Consider the following 20775-nt stretch of genomic DNA (forward strand, 5'->3'; position numbering starts at 1 on the left):
GTAGAAGTACTTTATCAACCACTGATGCATAAACGTCGAGCATATCAGAGGTTAGTATACTAAATTTTTCGCTGGGGACAGTTGGCACATTAAAAACTTTAAAAATATGATTAGTTTCGTGATTCATCAATGTAAGTTTCCTGTTTTCTTTGTGGTAATGGTTTGTCGATTTGAGGGTACCTACGAGTAAGAGTGTAAGAGGATAGTTTGCTTTTGAGAGTGCTCTCTTTGTATCCTGGTAACATTGGTAAACGGCGTCACAAATATGATAGATATCGTATGAATAAGAGGGAAATATTTTCATTGTGGTGGTAGTGATAACAACAAAGTTTTCTTGGATCTACATCTACATCTACAAATTACCCTGCGAGCCACCTCTAGGGTGTTTGGCAGGGGGTGATCAATCACCAGCATGCAGCATGCATTTGGACTCCCACATGCACACCACACCGTCCAAGAAACGTCCCGTATAATAACAATCTATACTACTATATGCTGTTAGAAATAGAATATAGAATAGAAATTCAGAAACATGCAGTAAGTTTTACATAGGTTAGTAGGCTACACTACAAGTCATGCAATCTATTTACGCGTTCTATTGCTGCCGTTATAATCTCTTATTGATCGTGGAAAAAATGACATTCGGAATCTGTCTGTTCTGCAATCTATCTCTCTTATTTTATTTATATGATCTGATCTTCCGTAGTACGTTGGCGTCCGCAAGATATGGTTAACTTCGTCAGAAAAGACACTGCTCTTGAATTTATCTAAAAGGTTTAGTCTATTTTTCAATCTACGGTCCGACAGAGATTCCCATCCGAGTTTATCTAAGAGGTCAGTTACACTAACAAGACTATCGTAACGACCTTTCACATACCTGGCAGCTCTTCTTTGCACGCGTTCTAACTCTGTTATTAAGCCTTTTTCATGAGGGTCCCAAACACTGGCAGCGTATTCCAAATGTGGTCTAACGAGGGAAAAGTAGCTAATTTCTCTCACTTTGTCGTCGCACTTTCCTAATATTCTTTTGACAAAACCCATTTTACGATTAGCTTGACCGGTTATTTCTCGAATATGTTTATTCCACGATAGATCATTATTGAAATATTACTTATACCACTGCTCCTTTACGTAACGCGACCCGGGTCGCGTTGTAATGAAAAAGCAGTGAGTATTAGTAATAGTGCAATACCCAAGAAAATTTATAATGGAATACCACGACGTTAATAATGAGTTAATGAATTTTGTTAGTGATAACAACCCTCATTAGCATCATCACAGCAGTCATCATATTAAATAATTTATGGAGAGTAATCAAGGGTTAAATGCAGGATAAGTACCGCCTATTTCGTTCTCCTCCATTTGCTCGTTTTTGTTTTGAAGATGATCGGCAGCCCTCTGGTCAAGGGCGCCTGCAGTGCTACTAAATCTCGTCGCCATCCACCGGAGGCGTCGCCATCCACAGAAGAGGCGAGGTGAACTGTGTGGGAGGGTCAAGCGAAAATAATTTAGGGGAAAGTGAGCACATGTTAGGCCAACAGAGCGTCTTAGCGTGTTAATATCATTCCGAGGCGATTGAAGAATTCGATACTTGGCATGTACGTGGTATAGCACAACTACCAATAAAAAGGCACGTTTTTTCCCTTAAAGTTACGCAGCTTATTAAATAGACGGCGACAATATTTACTTGAACCCCATGTTCATTTGTTAGCTAATCATACTCTTTACAATGTCTAGCCACAAGATACACGAGAGCGTCTAGCTCCACATGCAACCACTTCACTTAACATATCTCCACTATTACAAATACCTATGATTCAGAGCCATAAATAAGATATACGTGAAATAAATCAATTTATCACAGCTCAATCCGCACATCAATTATGAAATCTACTATCGATCACCTTCGATATTTTTAGAGGTATCGATAGGCCTTAAAGGAGATGCTTTAGTCCCGCCTAATCGGTCTCAATAATTTTGTCTCGATTCACTGACGTATAGATTACTTTAGCAAAACGATATGATCTTGAAATAGTATTTTATATTGAGTGGACCCTTCACAAGATTAATGTTTCTTAAACTAAAAAAGTATTCATGGGAAAACATTGAAGTAAACCTTTCGTAGTTGAGATACATGTAATATTAGTAAGTGTTCACTTTATGTATCAACTCATATAATTTAAATGTAAAGCGTAAGTTTCAATCAAGTAATCAAGACAAAAGTTCGATCGAGTGTGAGTGGTACGTCCCCTTCCCAGGAAGCTTCGCTTGAAATTGATTTTCAAACTGGATATTAACGCCTCCGTGCATAAATACTGAGCATTCAAACATTTTAAATATTTACCCCAAGCTTTTAATTTCAACACTGAACTCCCTCTCTTTGTGGCCAAGGCTCTCCACAGGAATCAGTTGCATGGGAAATAGGTACACAGGTCTTCATATGCAACAACTTCACTTATTGTATATTCAATATTGAAATTACCTATGATTCCAAGCGATAAATAAGATATACGTGAAATAATTCAATTAAAAACAGCTCATGCCACAGTTCTTCACCCGAAAGAAAATAGGGAAAGAGTCCTTCGACCACACATTTCACCGAATTGAATTATAAGTCGATTTATTCAGACAAGGCTTGTTTTACACGTCGCAGACGACTTCAATGGCAAAAGTTCGAAGAAGATGCATATCTCGCGACTATGATCGACAGAGAAGTGTCCAAAAAGTGCCAAAGCGCGTCGAGAAGTCTGAAGTGGAAAAAAACAAATTTTGGTGGCGGACAAAAATATTTTAATTTCCTACTGTTTCGAAAATTAAATTTTTGGCTACGATTGCTACCTCTAACGTAAGAATTTGAATTATAGTAGGTTATAGCTATATTATTTGCCACCGTAATTAAATCAACGCCACCGCTTCCGATATATCCACAATAATCTATTATTACTCAGTTCTTAGTCTAACTGCTGCAACTTCGCTATTAAATCAATTCGAGATCCACCACGTCCTCAATTGATTCGCTCTCCCCCCGTAATGCCTCGCAGTCACAGTCCACGCGAGCGAGTCAAGCGATAAAATAGTTTATAGCCGAGTGATATTTCATTTACCCTCTCCGCCTGGATCTTGGTTTATATTTTCTCTTAACTGACAAGAGAAGAAAGCATATCTTCCTCTCACAATCATTGATTTCGTTTTCCCTCGATGGTTATCACTGAGCACATTCGCACTCTTAGGAAACTTATGCATTCATAATAGTTGCTTGGTATCACACTCAGAGTTACAGCAATCTGCTTTGACGTGAAAAGCCATCCAAAAGATCGTTTTACACGAAGCTCTTCGTAATTCACATCCGAACATGTATTTTACATTACATCGTGTAATCCCGTGAATCGTTTGTATGCACACGCATGTACATTGACGCGAATTGGCAAAATAGCCCCTGATCTAATTCTAAGATTGCACGACATATTGAGAAAAAGATGCAGCCTGAGGATGTAAAGTTTGTTTTTAAAATAGTGATTTTTCGGTGACGTAAAATCTCCATGAACTTTTGATGATGAACCTATCCTATACACATCCAAATTAGATGAAGAAGTCGCGAAGTATCTCTTGCGTTGAACTCAAATTGGAAAATTCGACCTAGGAATCTTATCAGATGTAACCATTTCACATTTGAGGTACACTAATATTCACAGATTTCACAAATGTTTAGTACGGACTACACTATTACCCTGAAAATTTCAAGATGGTAGCGTAACTTTTAAACGATTGATGCGTCAAAAAGAGCAAAATACGACCGGGCGAAAGGGAGGATGCTTCCCCTTCAGAATCGCCAGTCAGAGAGGCTCGTAAAACGAACTTGGTACCTCTTCCGATTCGAGGCGTGAACTGTGAGCGGGCCTTCAGCAGCTCGAGCGAGGCCGAAGGAGCGGCCGCCTTGCACGCCGCGGTGGACCTCTCTCGAGGGCGTGCCGTGGGCAGGGCGAGCAGTCGAATGGGGACCTCCCCTTCCAGCGCCCCCACTACTCCTCCGGCGGCGGCCCGCGGCGCGAGCGAACACGGTCCCACAGCGGCGGCGACCCCCTCCACCGCCTCCGCCACGGCCGCCACCCCTCAGTCGAGTCCTGGAAGCGGGCTTGTGCGGTTCACTCCACTACCGCGTCGCACCGAAACGGGGAGGGAATGACGGCGGCAGACCACGTCGCGTGAAGGTTTTCGTGAGCCACGTTGCAATCGTGTGTCAACCACCGGAGCAGGGACTATCCTCCCCATTCGACGCTCTTCTCAGAGCACGTGGAAGATACAAAAAAAGCTGTCATCCCCGAGGACTGTTTACAAGAAGGAGTTGTTATTAATATTCCCCATCTGTTATCGTCAGTTGGAAGCAGCCACCGAAGAAGTCCCTCAGCAAGATTGTGAGGGCAAGTCCCTTAAGGCTTCACCTCCACCACTTCCCTTCGAGAATTTCGCCTTCGTGCGAGGTCGTCGCGGACGAGGACGCAGGCGGGGTTTGAAGCGGGCCCCGTTGCCCGTAAGGTCTCGCCACGCATCCCCAGGTCACGTGGGTTACTTCGTCGGCGTCCTCAGCATCTCCGGGGCCGAGGTGAGTCCACGATTTCGCTGAGCCGATTTGCGTTTTGAAAAGGTTGTCGTGCCATGTGCCGCAAAGCGGAGCACGTGTTTTAGGAAAGGATTTCGAAGCCACCCGGGTCCCTGCTCGACTCCGTAAATAGCTTACCTCGTGGCTGGCGGTAGAAGCGGGAGCTGTCACCTATTTTACGCTTTAGATTATAAGTATGTGAGTGTGCTATTGAGCTAGTGCTTTGCTTAGATGAGGCGCGTACGTAAATAGTATTACTGTCTACGGAATTGCACTTCATCCGTCCATTTTCCCTATCGGACGCCAGTTTCGTTACCGTGCCAAGTTTATTTTTACTTATCAAAACTACTAATCACTTTCGTCAGAGACTTTTTCTTCAATACTCCCCTCCACTTGCTTCACACTTAGTTGAATCCGATGGTGTCAGCTGGCTAGCGGCCTCATTCGACTCAGGAAACTCTTTGACGTGGCCTTCGAAGTTATACGTATTTGCACTTATGTGCTCTTGTGTGTTATAAAGGAGAGAATGTATTGTTTAAATTCTGTACATGAATTCCACATATCTTCATTGTATAATAAACATTGGTTTAGTATGTCTTCAGTTTGTTATTTTATGGTTTTACTTGCGAAATTTGAAAACAGTCCACTTTTACATTTCACGCTTTGGACAATCACACATATCAATGCCATGAGTGTTGTAAACTCACCTAGGCGAGACTCGACCCTGCGATTTTTTGGTCAGGAAGCGAGGACTTAACCCCTTTGAGGCCGGCGTGGCCTTAGCTTTTCGTCTCTTTCTGTGACATGCTATATTCCTCTTGTTCCCAGGGGTTCTTCTTGACATATTCCTAGTAGACCTTTTAGCTCTGTCTTCCTTGAAGAATCTTCCATGGAATTTTCCATTATTTTGGAATTCCCAAGATCTCCTGTGATATTTATTCAATAGTTGTTGATTTATAAAATATCCCCTCTGCGTTTCCTTACTGATCTTTACATTCCTTCATCAAGTTGAGAAATTTTACTTTTTTAGAAGCAAAGGATCCATCATGTTGTCAACAAATATTCATAAACCACACAACAGATTTCCAATATCTTCAAATTTTTATAAGATGTTATAAAATAATATTTTCTCTCTATCATTGGAAGAAATTGAAAACAATTGAACAAGATTTTCTCAGTGAGCGACGCATGATTCATGAATAAGACCCAGGTACCTTTTTAAATTTTCGTTATGCTCTTAAGAGCTTAATCAGACGTAATAGGCAGATACCGACCTTTCAATTCCTAGTTCTGAGGTAGCACTTGCACCTATTTCATCATCTTTTATTTAATAATTTGCATTGCTAATCTCAATGGACTTCTTTATGAGATTTTTCTTAGTGTTTTCCTGTTTCCCGTTTTTAAAACGTGGTTTCTCCCCATTTAAGTAAAACCTGTCGCAGAAACTGTTAAAAAGTCGTGAATTATACCGAGTAATATTTTAGTTAACCGTCCCGTCACAGGTTCTTGGTCAATCAATCACTGATGTTGAATATTATTGGTAAATTTGGTCATAGTTTAACCCTATTTTAAATTATTCAGTTCCTGATTTCTACGCCCTGATGCATAGAATCCTATAGCTTTTTCCTTTTTTGCATTTAATTCAATTTATTATCCTTTTATCAGTCGACGAATTTGGAAATTGATGTTGATTTCCCGTTAATAATTCACGTGGCACGGCCGTGAGGCCGGCGAGGCTGTAGCCTTTCGTTTATTTCTGTGACATGTCATATTCCTCCAGTTCCCAGGGGTTTCTCTTGGCATTTTCCTAGTAGTACTTTTAGCTTTGTCTTCCTTGAAGAATCGTCCATGGAATTTTCCATCCTTTGGAAATTCCCAAGTTCTCCTGTGGTGTTTACTCAATAGTTGTGTTGTATCGTTTGCGTGAGAGATTGAGGTTTTGGTCTTTGCTCCGACAGTGATTGTTCTCGTTACTTGATGTCCATGCCTTATGAGTGACTGATATTTAAGTTTTGATAATTTTCCATAATAATAGCTACTTTGTCTTTTTATTCACACAATTAAGTAGTTGCTCATGATTTTTGTGGATGTGAACAAATTCGTGTTTGCACTCAATAGTTGTGTAGTAAGGCAAAGACTTGTATTCCACCTTTTTCGTCGCATTCGGTAAAATACATATTGTTGACATTTTGCACTATCCTCACAATCTCGTCGTCCAAAAAATTAACCCTTCGTCCGCCTTTGTTTTGACGCCTGATAGATCTTCAAGTCTGTGCATCAAAAGCGGCGGGTGGCCTCCGGACTGTCGGCCGTTGAAGGCCCCGCGGCCGCCGTAGCCGCGGATTCAGGCGCTGAAGCGTCGTCGCAGAAATTGATTAACAGGAGGCATTACAAGTGGTCCGCGGAGCTCTGGCTGTGAATCCGTCACATGTTTCCGTGAGTGTGTCAATGATCACACGTGGAACGTTGGGGAATGAATGCTTACAGTGAACGCATCAGCGGATAGAGAGAGCTCACTCTATGTTGATAAGTTTTGGGCCACTTGTGGATGATAGTAGTCATCTTATGGTTGTGTATCTCAGATCTTATCGTTCGCGTGAGAGATCGAGGTTTTGGTATTCGCTTCGACAGTGATTGTTCTCGTTACTTGATTTCCATGCCTTACGAGTGACTGAAGCTTGAGTTTTGCTAAATTTTCATAGAAATAGCTACTTTGCCTTTTTTATTCACACAATAACATAGTTGATAATGATTTTTGTGAATGTAAACAAATTCGTGTTTGTAATGGTAATTTGAACCCGAAACCAAGCCTCAGGTCACTAAGTTCTTAGCTTCAAGTCTCCAAAGCATTTGATTTCGTGTTAGTCATTTCAACAAAGACAAGATTACTTGAAGGCCGTAACAATTATATTGCTAAAAATGATTTATCGTATGATAGTTCTACATAATGGTATTTATGAGGAATTGGTAGATGGGCTAAATTATTTGGTAATAGAAATTGCTAGTGGTTTATCATCTTCGGTTTTAATGTTAAAATTTGAATTTAGAACTCCTGAAGTTTATAGAAATCTCGTTTTCAAACAAATTTACCGCAGGGAACTTATTTTTATAGTTAAAACGTTCAATCACCATGCAGTAAATCCTTCACATTTTTATCAAATATATATTCCGAGGATGAATGTCGCAAGAGCTGCAAAAATTGCCCTAGATTTTAACGCGTGAATCCTTTGCTGGAAACGTACAGGCTCGTATTATAATCAAATCGAATGATGAGTCCATGTGCCATAAGTTCACGCATTAGGTATTATCTTCTGGTTTTCATGGCTTTGTAAGTCTTTCTTACTTCGTAAGTTAACGGAGCAGCTTCATAATTACTTTTTGATTTGATTTCTTTACTCAATCTTATTTTCTAGTTTGCTTAGATCCATGGTAAATGCTCTTTTCGGTTTAACCTATATGCTGGATGAAATACTTTCGCGCAATTCTATATTCGATTTTTGTACAAGTGATGTAGAAATGTGAAGGTCTCACAAAACGACAGTCTCATTATTTACTTATCACGTCGTAATTTTAAATTTAATTACTGTCCGCTATCATCACGGATGTATGTTAAGTTCTTTTCAGTTGAACCAATTTGAAGAAAGCGTACTGATATAATATTGTCGTGGTAGTGTTTGAAAACGTTGCACGAATATTGGGACCTTCAGAATCTTGTTCCTCAATTACACCTTATTTTTACATGGATATCTTTCCTGGGGTCACCGCAAGGCATTCATACTCTCTTAATGTTGTATTTTTCGTGTTTTACGGAATATAATCTGGCTAAGTCCTAAACAAATAATAAGTATTCCTTGATCACACAATATTTGTATTAGCTTTCAACTTCTAACTTAATATCAACTATTAGCTTACTATCCAAGTACCGTTATCTGTACATATGTATTTTTCTCTGATTAAGCAGACACCATTTTCATAGTTTTTTACTCTCGTGGTTATTTATTAATCTCACCATACTTCCAGTGTATCAGAATGGATTGGTAATACAAAGTTTTCATCAGATTAACCATAGGGGATCTGTCGTGTTCGTGTTTTTTTTTCGATGCATACAAGTAAGGACTGGTATTAGTGGCATTCCAAGTGTTTCCCGATCACGTCGAAATCGTTACCTTAAAAAATCCTGCTATTATCAACGATGCAGACGTTATTTTCTTATGTAAACCTATACCTGGGAAGGGAAAGGTAAGCATTAGTCTGGTTCGCTTTTTTAAACGATACTGTGATGTTTAGTATCCTCTATAAAGCAGACCTATTGTTGTTTAATAACTTAATGTTTACAGGTTTAAAAAATGAGCACGGCCATATGATTTTTTTGGCATACTTTTCCTCGGATTAACCGGAAGGCATTATTTCGTGCAATTGTCATTTTCGTGCTCTTTCATGATGCACAGAAGTGATGTTCTAGCAAAGTTTTAAAAATTATTCTTGATAACGCCGTATTTGTTAGCTAATTAATGGGCAAGGAGTATAATCGATTCATTCGTAGTATTTTAATTTTTCCAATTATGAAGAAGCGGAATTCAAGTACAATTTACTTACTCAGTAAACCTTTTCCTGATTTCTAGCGATACAGAAATATGAAGACTCTTTTACAGACATTCCAAATTAACAATTCTGTTGACTGCTTTTGAAAAAAAATGTTTTGTGTAATTTATTTCAGAGGAGGCATGAAGGCCGTTCTTTGTAATTTGAATTTTCAGCAATTTGTAGAATGCATCCTTCCTTGTGATTGCGTATGCGCAACACAATCACAAAGGTTTCCTTTGTTTCATGCAGTACCTTACCTCCATGGCTACAGTATTCTTTCGCTAGGCTTTAGTCCTCCGAGTGATGACAAGACGTTTCCCATACTCCATAACGTAAATACTATTTGCGTTAAAATTGATGATAATGTCTCTTGGATGAGACCCAGTTCACTAATCTTGACTCATTAGGTAATTATTCCTTAGGTTAACAGAATAGAGTAGTTTGTGCGGTATTTATCCTTTTTAAATTTATTTTCATCGCCCCGAAAAAAGACCATTTAAGGCCTTTTACATCGGGGAAATAACATGAAATGACTATCACATATAACCATTCCCTGGGTAGGGGCAACCTACCCAGGCGACACTTGAACCCGCGGCCTTCGGTTTGGCAGGCGAAGACTTAACCCCGCCGCCACCGATGCCGGCTTTTTTGTCATACCCGTGCTCTTACGCGAAGCCTGAATGTCAGGGAATGGTAAAATGGGTTCCCGCCGGCTTGGTAGGAAATCGGACGGCACCCGCCCGCACTTGGATCCATTCTAGGGAGAAGGTCTTTCTCGGCGGCGCGAGTGTCACGGGGCGAGTCGCGGCCTGCCGCCCAAGGCTTCCCTCGCCTTATCGCCCACCTCGGCTCCCGACACGCCAACTTCTATTTCTGCGGCCGAGCGTTCTCTGGGCGAGCCATTTATTATGCCAGATCGCGATCTATCAAATTAACAATACTTCCAAAAACCTTTTTTACAACTAACACAAGCAGCCGAGGATTTTTTTTCGCTCATACACGTGCACTTCAGCATGATTTAATGGGACCTGGTACTAAATCTCCTAGACATGACCTCGCGAGTATTATTTTTCGAGGCGATCTTTCAGTGTATTTCTCTTGCTCCTTGTCAACGGAATTAAATTCATAACTTGCATTTCTCTTGCTTGAAAAGGAAAATTACGTGATTGTTTAAATCAAGAATCACTAAAAAAATTGCGTGCCTTGATGCGGCAAGATAATTAAAAGATATTTTTGTGTGAAAAATCCAGGTAAACATTGTACACACTATTTAAGGAAAAGTGAGGTATTGCCTTATTATACTTTTGATCACATGCACCGAGCCATTTTCAAATGATATAGACCTTAATTATTTTAGGATACAAGGAATATCAAGTTTCAGAGAATAAAACTAAATTGCACCTAAGAGAGATAACACTAAGTCCACGAATTGTGTTTGAATATGAGTGGTAAGCTATTTGGAATGGTACCATGAAAACCATACTTTCTGTGGAAAGAAAATCAATTCAATTTTAAATATTCGCCTACAGATTTGTTTGTGGTCATTTTATCACGAAAAGTTTTAGAAGATATTCAGATTTTTTTATATTCTGTAGTTAACGAGAAAGCTAAAATTATGATGTAAGAGTATAAATATGGTTAAAGATGTAGATTCCAGTACTTCTGATGATCTGCTTCTAGACTTTATCATTCCACTTACTCCCGTCAGTTGATGTTATCTAAATTGCCTTTTAAGTACTTTTAAATGTCGGAGACTTTCTCAAAATTTTCCAAGCTTCAATTCATTTAGGCTGATTCACAAAAATTTATTTCCTTCTAGGAGTTTCATTTAAGTTTAACTTTAACTTTTGGCTTTTTAGATTTTGATGTCCAGTAAATGTAACATTTGATGCCTCTTCATTCGAGAGTTTGTCAAAGCCATTTACGTTCATTTACGTAACCAATGAACGTTGGTTACATATAGGTACGTGGAAATGAACGGTGGAATGTGATAATAGATGGCTTTTGTATGGTATATGCATTGTAAAAATATGTGTAATTTTTATATTTATAATTTGGTCAAATAAGTTCACATTTGAATTTTATACATTCATGGCTGTGGATTGGGTATTTCCCTGGGCCTCCTTGTTTCGGCAGGATTTTTTTGTTGAGTGTTTTCCACCGGCATGAGTAGTAAAGACACGTTTAGTGCGTTGCTTAGGTTGTCCATTCAAACTCAGATGAGAAAGATCAAAGTATTTTGTCATATCGGAGTAACTTTTCGCTGAGCTCAAAGCCAAAACTCCGGCCGTGGAAAAATAGTGGCTTGTTGCTAGGAGTGCGTGTAAAACTCAGAATTCGGGCTGTCATAATATAGTAAACGATGAAGAAATAACTCTAGCAGAAGTAGCATAGTGTAGAAAAAACTATGACGTGCTCTTTTTGACTGTGAAATACGTTATTATGGTATATGGTAAAACGGGTTCGTTAATACGTTATATTGGGAAGGTAATGTTAGAAGGCCCTGCTGCTGTGTTCACTCGCTCAGTATTTTTATCTGAATTTATTTTTGACAGCTCAGGGTAGAATTCATATCGGGCTAACCTGTGGGGATGTGAAATTTGAATTTTACAATTTTTGGGTAGAGAGCCCATTCCTCTCCATGGGCCATTGTGTATAGTGAGAATAAATTTTCGATGATTCCAAAGCCAACGGATTTGAACCAAGAAATTATCTAACTGATAACTTCAGACTTGACTTTGTGAAACCTCGATATTGGAACAAGTTTGGACAAAGGACAAGTATTGGACAAAGTTTTACTCCTTTATTTCCAACAAGAAATTATCGTTCAGCACTTTGTCAAACGCTTTTGATACCAGACCACCACAGTTTCGGCTACTGTTTTTAGTATTCAAGTTACAAGCTACGCCACATCCTATTTATTACTTTATAATATCATTAACAATGAATCTCTTTTCAAAGACGTTTTTTCGGGGCACGTGTGAAGAATGCTATTAATCTCTGAATTACAAGAAATGAACCTTTTATACTCGTGATCCAGGAATTGCTTTGGTTATTCTTCCGATAAGTCTCAGAAATATTCGCGTTTGAAATTTTCAGTCATAAACGCGTTGAGCAAACGTCAGGAAATAAAATGGCTCCATCCGTAATAGATTATTGACGAACTCTGGTAAACATTCATAAAGCAGAAATATTTTAAAGGCATTTGCATACCGAAAACAAGCATGTTTGATGCATAAGCTCAACAACTTGTCGTTGAAATTACTGAAATTAGCTCGGCACATGATCACTAGCGTTCTCATTATGTTTAGATACACCTAATAATAATAATAATAATAATAGTAATAATAATAATAACACCACTTCATCTAAGCAACCGTGAACTAGACATCCCGAATCAAACTACAGAACAACTAATCAATCAATGGAAAAGTAAAGAGCTTCATGGGCACCATCCTCATCAGTTAAACATGCCACACATAGATAAAGAGGCTTCAAATATATGGTTGAAACAAGGGAATATATATGGGGAAACAATCGGATTTATGAGGGCCATTCAAGATCGCATAATATTGACGAGGAACTACAGAAAGTTCATATTAAAAGAAAACATAAACAGCGATCAGTGCAGAAGATGCAAGAACCAATCTGAGACAATAGAGCATATTATGGGAAGTTGCACGGCTCTAGCAGCAAATGAATATACCAGTAGACATGACAATGTAGCTAAAATCATGCACCAAGAACTGGCAAGAAAAAATAGAATCCTGGACACCAATGAACCATACTACAAATACCATCCACCTGATGTTTTGGAAAACAATGAGTGCAAACTATACTGGAATGCAGAAATAAAAACTGACCGAGCAATTAAAAGCAATAGACCGGACATAGTTATAATAGACAAAATAAAACGGCACACTACCCTCATAGACGTGACAATTCCCTTAAACCATAATGTACAGAAAGCACAATCCACCAAAATTAACAAATATGCAGAACTTGCAGCAGAGATCAAAGCCTTGTGGAAGATGCAGTCAGTAGATATATGCCCAATAGTGATAACAACAACAGGAATCACACCGTGCGAAGTTCTACACCAGCTAAAAAAGCTAAAATTGGAGAAAACTCCACCAAAAATACAAAAGTCAGTCATCCTGGACACCTGTCATATTGTCCGACGGTTCCTTTCAATAGAATAATTACGGAAGTAATAACAAAACACAGCTGAACTTGACTTGGTCCGTTCACTGTGAAAAATCCTTGTAAGATAGCAAGAGGGAAAAATGAAAATAATAATAATAATAATAAATTCGTTTATTTCGTGGGCCTGTGGCCCATGAGAAAACCATTGCACAACTTTCACATGTTAAGCATGCAATGTGCTTTATAAAGTCGGTCACTAAAAATAGAGGATGTGACAAGAATACCTGCTGACTTTCTAGGATAGGTTACAGAGGATGGATTATCGAGCATTAAAAAATTGGTATTCTCCGAGGAAAAAAGCCTGTCACATAGGAAAAGTAGCGGAAATTTGCGTCATATCGCCCTTATTTTTATCTCATTTGGTTTTTTAGGAGTTTAATTCGCAGTCAATGAAGATACTTCATTACTAGTACCTTAATATTTTCATCATAATCTATGAACTAGTGTTTCAGCGGCAGCTTGGTGGAATTCCTTTATAGTGAAAGGCTTAACTGCTGGGAATTTAATCGATTTTAAAATAATTAGCAGAAAAATTATTTGAATTCTTTCGCAAAAAAGAAATTTTGCTATCTTACGGTGTGAATTTTTAAAATTCAAATTCACTCCTATTATACTTTTATGACAATAATCAGCGAATATTTTTAATGGTACATTTTTTAAAGGACTTTCCCTGAAAACATGGATGTATCTGCGGTTGATTCCATTAGCATACATATTTTGTCATAATACTTGCACTGTCTGGCATATGATAAAAATTAAATCAATGATGGTTCTATGAAAGCCAACATATTTTTTGAATCGTCATATTTTGAACCGAAAATTGATTTCTGCATGGCAAATGACAAAGAGCTCATTTTAAAATCAGTTTATGTAAATGTATCTGTGCAGCAACGAGTATTTTAATGCATTCAGCACAAGGCAAGACCAATCCATTGCGCTATGAATGCAGTCACAACTTTCTTCCATTAGCTCTACTGATATAACCCATATAGTTTATTGTTGCTTTTTTATCGAATCACCGTACGTTATGTTGAAGAGGAAAGTATTTACTTGGAATTCCTTGCCTAATTACGCAATTATAAAATGGTCACGATTTGTGCAGATGATTATTCAATCCATCGGTAAAAATCTCGCTATCAAAAACTTTTTGTACGCATCATTTACAATCCATTTTTAATGTGTAACTTCCAACTATAGCATATGTTTACACTTACTATTTAACTATTTTATTTTCTTTGGCCGGACACAAAAGTAACCGGTGGTAAATTAGGCTTTGATAAACTTACCGGCAAAAATTAATTTTCAGAAAGTCATATCGGTTAATATGCTATGTCAAAAAGTAATGTATGGTGGAATTCAATACATGAAGATAGTGTTAAGTGATGATGCTGTGATAAAAACAGGAATAAGAAAATGTACGATGAAAGATACAGGATTAGAACTAATGAATAGAAAGAAGCTCTATTCAGTACTTACTGAATATTTAAAAAGATGATGAGAACGGGGCCGGGTGGATATTACTACTGTGCCAATTAGTTTTTTCTATTTCCTTTACAGCAATTGTAACCAGTGCATCTAATGTTTGTGAATATTTAATTTTAGGGTTATTATGATTAACTACAGGCAAGAAATACGTTTAAATTACGTATTAGATAGTTACCAAGGGTAGCGTTTGCCATTAAAAAATACTTTCTAATGTGGTGAAATTCATGCAGTTGGTGAGGCTATAACGAAAACCGCAGCAGAGGGAGGAATATTGGGTAATTGGAGAGGCAAGGTGATAGGTACAGGTTTATAATGGATGAATAGAAACAAACTCTATGACGTACCCACTGATTATGGAAACACACGGCCGAAATGGAGACAAGTGGGGTATAATCATCATCACCATAGTCCCTGGTCAACAATCTGAACATTAGTTGGACGCAGATCTACTCTCCATTTTTCTTTCAGCTATCTTTTCACACCTACGTATTCCTTCTCTTTTACCTGTTCCATATGTTTATTCGAGGTCATTTTTGCTGTTCTTGCCATCTACTTGTACCACGTTGAGATTGTCTTCATCGGGATATCATGTAACTAATTATGGCCTATAAGGTTGTTCCATAGACTTATTAAATTTTTCATGAGCCTTCTCTTCTCCCCTACTCTTCTTATGATTTCCTCATTTTATCATTTCATCGTGTACTACTGTGACACTAGCCATGCTGAACATTACAAAACTCTTAATTGAATAAAAAATATTGAATTGAAAATTACCATTTTCGCACAATAATTTGATCTTTTAATGCGAGTTACTCAGAATTCAGAGTGCTTTACAGATTAATATCATGACAGCTTGATTTCTGTTCATCATTATCACTGGTCAACAATCCTAGGATTGGTTTCACGCAGCTCTCCACTCAGTTCTCCTATCAGCTAATCTTTTCACACCTACAGATCTCTTCTCTTTCACATCCTTCTTTACTTGTTCCATATATTTTGTTCGAAGTCTTCCTTCTCCGTTCTTTAATTCTACTTGTACCACGGTGATTATCTTCTTTGGGACATCATGTAACTAATTATGGCCCATAAGGTTGTTCTATAGACTTAATAAAGTTTTCATGAGCCTTCTCTTATCCCCTACTCTTCTTATGACTTCCTCATTACTAACTCGGTCGATCCATTCGATGCTCATCATTCTTCTGTTGCACCACATTTCGAAAGTGTCCACCCTCAATTTCCCCGCGGCTTCCATTGTCCATGCCTCACTTTTATGAAGAAACGTACTCCAAATGTAAGTTCTGATTAACAGCTTCCTTACTTCTATGCTAAAATTTCCACCTGTAAGTAGATATTTTCTTTGGTGGAATGCCCACTTCACCTGGGCTATGCCGCTGATAATTTATTTCTTGCTTCTCCTATCCATAGTAATTTGTTTATAATACCTAGTAACTGTTTTATATGATGTTGGCTCGCAGGTTACTGGGACGTTGAAGGGATGAATTCAACATTTTTGGGCTCCGCCCATGTACATTGAAGATTCACAACGGCTTATTTCATATTATGATGCATGAACTTAACGGTACCTCACATCAGCATTCGGCATTATATGTATATTAATTATGCTTACGTGTACACTCACTGAACTCAAATGGCTCTAATAAATCCCATCCTGTCTTATGCTATTAACTATAGTCCTACTCTTTGATTCATTCATTACGTTACTGCCAATTAACAATTAAAACAACAATTAATGCCAACTCATTTTCGATTACGGCACTTAATAAATTTTATGCTACCTGATGAAGTATAAAAGCAAGGAACTCACAGTAAACCTACATAAACTCATCATCATCGTTGTCAGATTTTAACGCAAAGACGTTTACCGTAGTTTCCTTTAATATTATTGTTTTTAACAGCCAAAAATTATAATTAACATCCGTACAATTTCATAATTAAAATTTGGTTCAGTCTTACATAGGAGATACTAAGGCATTTTGGTGATAATGTTGATGTTGTTTCGGGTTTCCCACCGGATGAGGTTCTCCATCTCTGCCGACGTTTCGATGGCCGTGTCGTCCATCGTCATCAGGGCTGATCCTCAGATCTTTCTTCATTTTGGTGATAAACCTGCCGTAAGTATTAACAGAAAATAGAGATGGCACTTTTCCACAGGTTTATTTAAAGTACGACGCGTTTCAACCGTTAAGTCATTATCAATTACAATGGTATAATTTGTGATTTGTACTTGACACAATTTGTACTTGATAAAATTTGTGATTTGTACTTGACGCAATTTGTACTTGATAATGACCTAACGGTTGAAAGGCGTCGTACTTTAAATAAACCTGTGGAAAAGTGCCATCTCTATTTTCTTTTAATACTTACAGGATGTCATTACAATAAATTTCGCCTGCTTCTGTTAGTTTTACTGATAAACCTGCCATTACTGTGCAATATTTTCGTCGTCTGCAATGAACCGCAGCCCAGTGCACCGTTGAGATCTGCACCCACTCAATGGATGACACGTTCCCGTAGAAATTTGATTGCGTCACATTCCGTCCACTCATTCAAGGCGTGCGTTAATCTGTCACAACAACCCGACAGCAGCAGGCCGACCCCATTGAACAACAAGGGGCGGGATAGGAGGCGGTTAGAATGGCGGGGAGAGAGGGAACGGTCGAAAACTAAGTCGTTCGATGCGAACAGGGTTATTGGAGTCGAAGGTGGGAGAAACGAGCGAAGGGAAAAAAAGAACTAAAACAAAAGAAAAGAGAAAATATATATGTATTCCTTTCTCTGCCTTTCCCCACCACCTTTCTCTTCGACTCGAGGGGAGTTTATGCCAATGAGAGCAACGGTTCGCGGCGGTTGATTGGTGTGTTCGAAGGGAGAAGAGGAATAAAAGGAAGCCGGAGGCGCGCGGGCGATGTTTGGCGGGGAAGGTGAGCGCCGAGTCCCGTGCGATATGTATAAGGGAAGTTTTTTCGGCTTCAGGGTGAGGAAGGGGGAGGGTGAGGAGGGGATTTTCCGAACCATCTGTCTCAATCAACACGCAATACCCAAAAAAAAAAGATTTGTGGAATTGATGAGTGGAGTGAGATAAAGGAGAGACTTCCAACCCTCATTCATCTTTCTCTTAAGTACCCTCCCCCCTCACAACCCGGTGGCGTATGCAGGCAAAATAAGGGACACACTCCCCATACGGAATAAGTATTGGGGTGGTAAAGCAATATTCCTCATTTCATCTCTTGTTCAAAATAATAACTTCACTGTTGAGAAATAATGCACGAGCAAGCTTCATGGAATAGTCCTATGCATCAGAGTGAATGCAATGCGAAGGGCTAAACATCAGTGCAAAGACAAAGTCTATGTATTTGATGCAAATATACCAGATGATGGCGTGCCACGTCGAAAAGTAGGTCGTACATGATTAAATTAATGTGGAGTTATGATTTTTACTTTTCATTATAATAGGTCGATTCCATGAAGTGACGCCCAAGAGAACGAATTGTATCAGTGCGACTTTTCGATGAAACCTGATGATGTGGACTAAGTGAAAAATATGATTGTATACGAAAACTCATCTGCGTGTTTTCTTTGTCTTTTTACTTAGTTCTTAAATGTGATGCCACAAACAGACTTGCAAGGGTTTTTGCTCTTCTCTCGAATTAACCCTGGAATATATTTATATTGAACATGAAGCAGAAACTGAAAGTCATTCATTTCTTATGTAGTGCAGTTAACCATTCTATATTTTGATGTAATTTGTTAATCCTCCTACCAATATTGTTTTATTACGCTTGCGATGATGTTTTAAAAGTGAATTTAATTTTGTGTGAAATTGTTCCATGTTTTAATGATAAAAATCTCTTGCCAGTTTGATATTTTTCTCGCTCTGTAAAATTTTAGGTTTTAGGATTTGTTTTAGAATATTTATAGCGATGATAGGAACGTTCGATCAATAATAGGTAATCGCTTTGGCATTATATCTGTATGCTATAGATGCCACAAATTGCGAAATAAATTTGATGAATTGAATTTTAACTTGCCTTTATTCCTTTGATTAAAAAGTTTCATAAATCAAGGGACACTATTATTAATATTTTAAAAGCAAAACGTGATCATGAGTTATCATGATGAACCCCAATTGAGTATAATGGCAGGTGAATTTTTTCTGGGAGTAAGCGCGGTAAGCTTTGCAATTGAAAAGTAGAATTGATGAGTTGAGAGAGATAAATTCTTGAATTTTAGTCGCAATAAACATATTAAGAATGGCATTAATGATAGATTAACAAATGAAATTGGTTGCAGAGGAACCTCATGAAGATAATACAAAATTTTTACAATTAAAAATTGTAATTTAATTGCATCCATACATTAAATGAATGCTACCTGCGTCTTGACTTCTAGTCTCATTACTAAGGCGTAAAATATGGTGGGAAGTCTTCGTAATGAATGCCAATTGAACGTCATAGTGAGTATTTTATTTTGCATCGGGAGGAAGCGCGGTATGCTTTGGAACTCACCGCTGGCGGTGAAGGCCCACGCCACTGCACTTTCCTCCCCACCCCATTCCCTTAACTCTTAATCTTCCTTCCATACTTCTTCTTCTTCCACTTCCACCCCCTCCCCCTGGAGCAGTGATAGAGAGAGAGAGAGAGAGAGAGCTTGAAAAAAAGGCAAGGGAAGAGACCATCCTTTCTTCACCACGAGGAGTGAGACATTGATCTCAAGTGGGGCGTGGATCGGGGGGAAGGGAAGACAGGGGAAGGGGGAGAAATCGGTCGGGGATGGGGGTTGTTTTGTGGAGGAAGTGAAGAACGAGTGTTTTTCGAGCAGAGAGGGGGGAGATATCTTTTTCGGGGATAGGGAAAGCGTTCGGTAAAGGCGCTCTTTTCGAAAAGAAATAGAGCTGGGTGAAGGCATTTGGATGGGTTGGTGGGAAATTGTCCATTCACTCATTCGGTGCAGAAAGGATTCTCGGGTTTTCCACCGGGTAAATGTCTCCGTGTCTCCCTGCGTTTTGAAAAACGACTTGCTCCTCCCCATCAGGGGATCTTCTGAATGTGGGGAAGATCCCCAGAGGATGAAGAGCAAGTTGTTCTTCGAAAAGTCGGGAAGCATGGAGCCTATTACCAGCTGCAAATAAACGAGAATTCTTTCTGCACTTGATTAGCTGGGAAAATCTTACATCTTAAAAATCCTATATCACTCTCTTACTCCGGGATTTAGCCCGAAGGTTGGTTTGGTTAGAAGAGGGTAGAACTCACCCCGGACTAGGCCACAGACGTGTTTAATTTCACTCATTCAGGGTAGGGGGCCTGTACCTACTAGGCAACCTCGCAGTTCCAGTACCTGGAAACCTAGCACTTCGAGGACTTTTATTTGGTGTGTTCTAAGCATTCACTCGGGATTTGAAGCCGGTATCTATTGATCAGAAGCCAAGTGGCCAAGCCAGGTGTTCATTCTAGATTTTACTTTTTGATTGTTTCATGATTGTGCCTTTACGAATAAACGATAACCGATTTCAGTTTTAGGTATTCATGTGATTCCTCCCATTATTTGACGATTTTGGTTTATGTCAGGCCTTCTTTAAGCATTTATTTCAATTACTCGGAACCGTAAAGTACTCTAATTGAAGGTTATAAATTCTTCATAAATTAAAAAAATCATCACAGATTTTAATCCCTTGGAATACAATCAAGCGTAATGTTTTTCCTAAAACAACTTATCTTTCGTTCCCAAAAATGGAAAATTGTTGTTTATTTTTGAAGATTATAAATCATCCATAATGATACTAAAAACAATTGTAAAACTGAAAAGGTGCAATTGATTTTAGATATGAAAAAAAGCCGCTTTGAAGCTCCTACTAGCGCGGTAAAAAACGATATACCACTCTCTTT

General features: G+C 38.7%; 2 protein-coding genes across 3 annotated transcripts in view; both read left to right on the forward strand.

Moving 5' to 3' along the window:
• Positions 1–1383: 1383 nt before the first annotated feature.
• LOC124162544 (CRACD-like protein) lies at positions 1384–7016 on the forward strand. Its single transcript, XM_046539123.1, has 4 exons — positions 1384–1475; positions 3907–4135; positions 4376–4600; positions 6882–7016. The coding sequence occupies exons 1-4, from the start codon at positions 1384–1386 to the stop codon at positions 7014–7016; spliced, it is 681 nt and encodes a 226-aa protein (XP_046395079.1).
• Positions 4100–20775, forward strand: part of LOC124162426 (rhombotin-2-like) — a 293106-nt gene continuing 276430 nt past the window's right edge. The window contains exon 1 of one of the 2 annotated variants that reach the window (XM_046538959.1): positions 4100–4600. The gene's annotated coding sequence lies outside the window, so the exon portion shown is untranslated. The remainder of the gene's footprint in view (positions 4601–20775) is intronic. The other variant, XM_046538960.1, reaches the window with a different exon arrangement.

Source organism: Ischnura elegans, chromosome 7 (assembly GCF_921293095.1).
Source record: "Ischnura elegans chromosome 7, ioIscEleg1.1, whole genome shotgun sequence".
Classification (NCBI taxonomy): domain Eukaryota; kingdom Metazoa; phylum Arthropoda; class Insecta; order Odonata; family Coenagrionidae; genus Ischnura; species Ischnura elegans.

What these genes read in the sequence shown, in the direction of transcription:
- LOC124162544 (XM_046539123.1), top strand. Translation starts at nt 1,384, where the DNA reads ATGATCGGCAGCCCTCTGGTCAAGGGCGCCTGCAGTGCTACTAAATCT. An exon ending in CCATCCACAGAAGAGGCGAG is followed by an intron (nt 1,476 to 3,906) that starts GTGAACTGTGTG and finishes GGCCTTCAGCAG; the next exon opens with CTCGAGCGAGGCCGAAGGAG. An exon ending in CGAGTCCTGGAAGCGGGCTT is followed by an intron (nt 4,136 to 4,375) that starts GTGCGGTTCACT and finishes TGTTATCGTCAG; the next exon opens with TTGGAAGCAGCCACCGAAGA.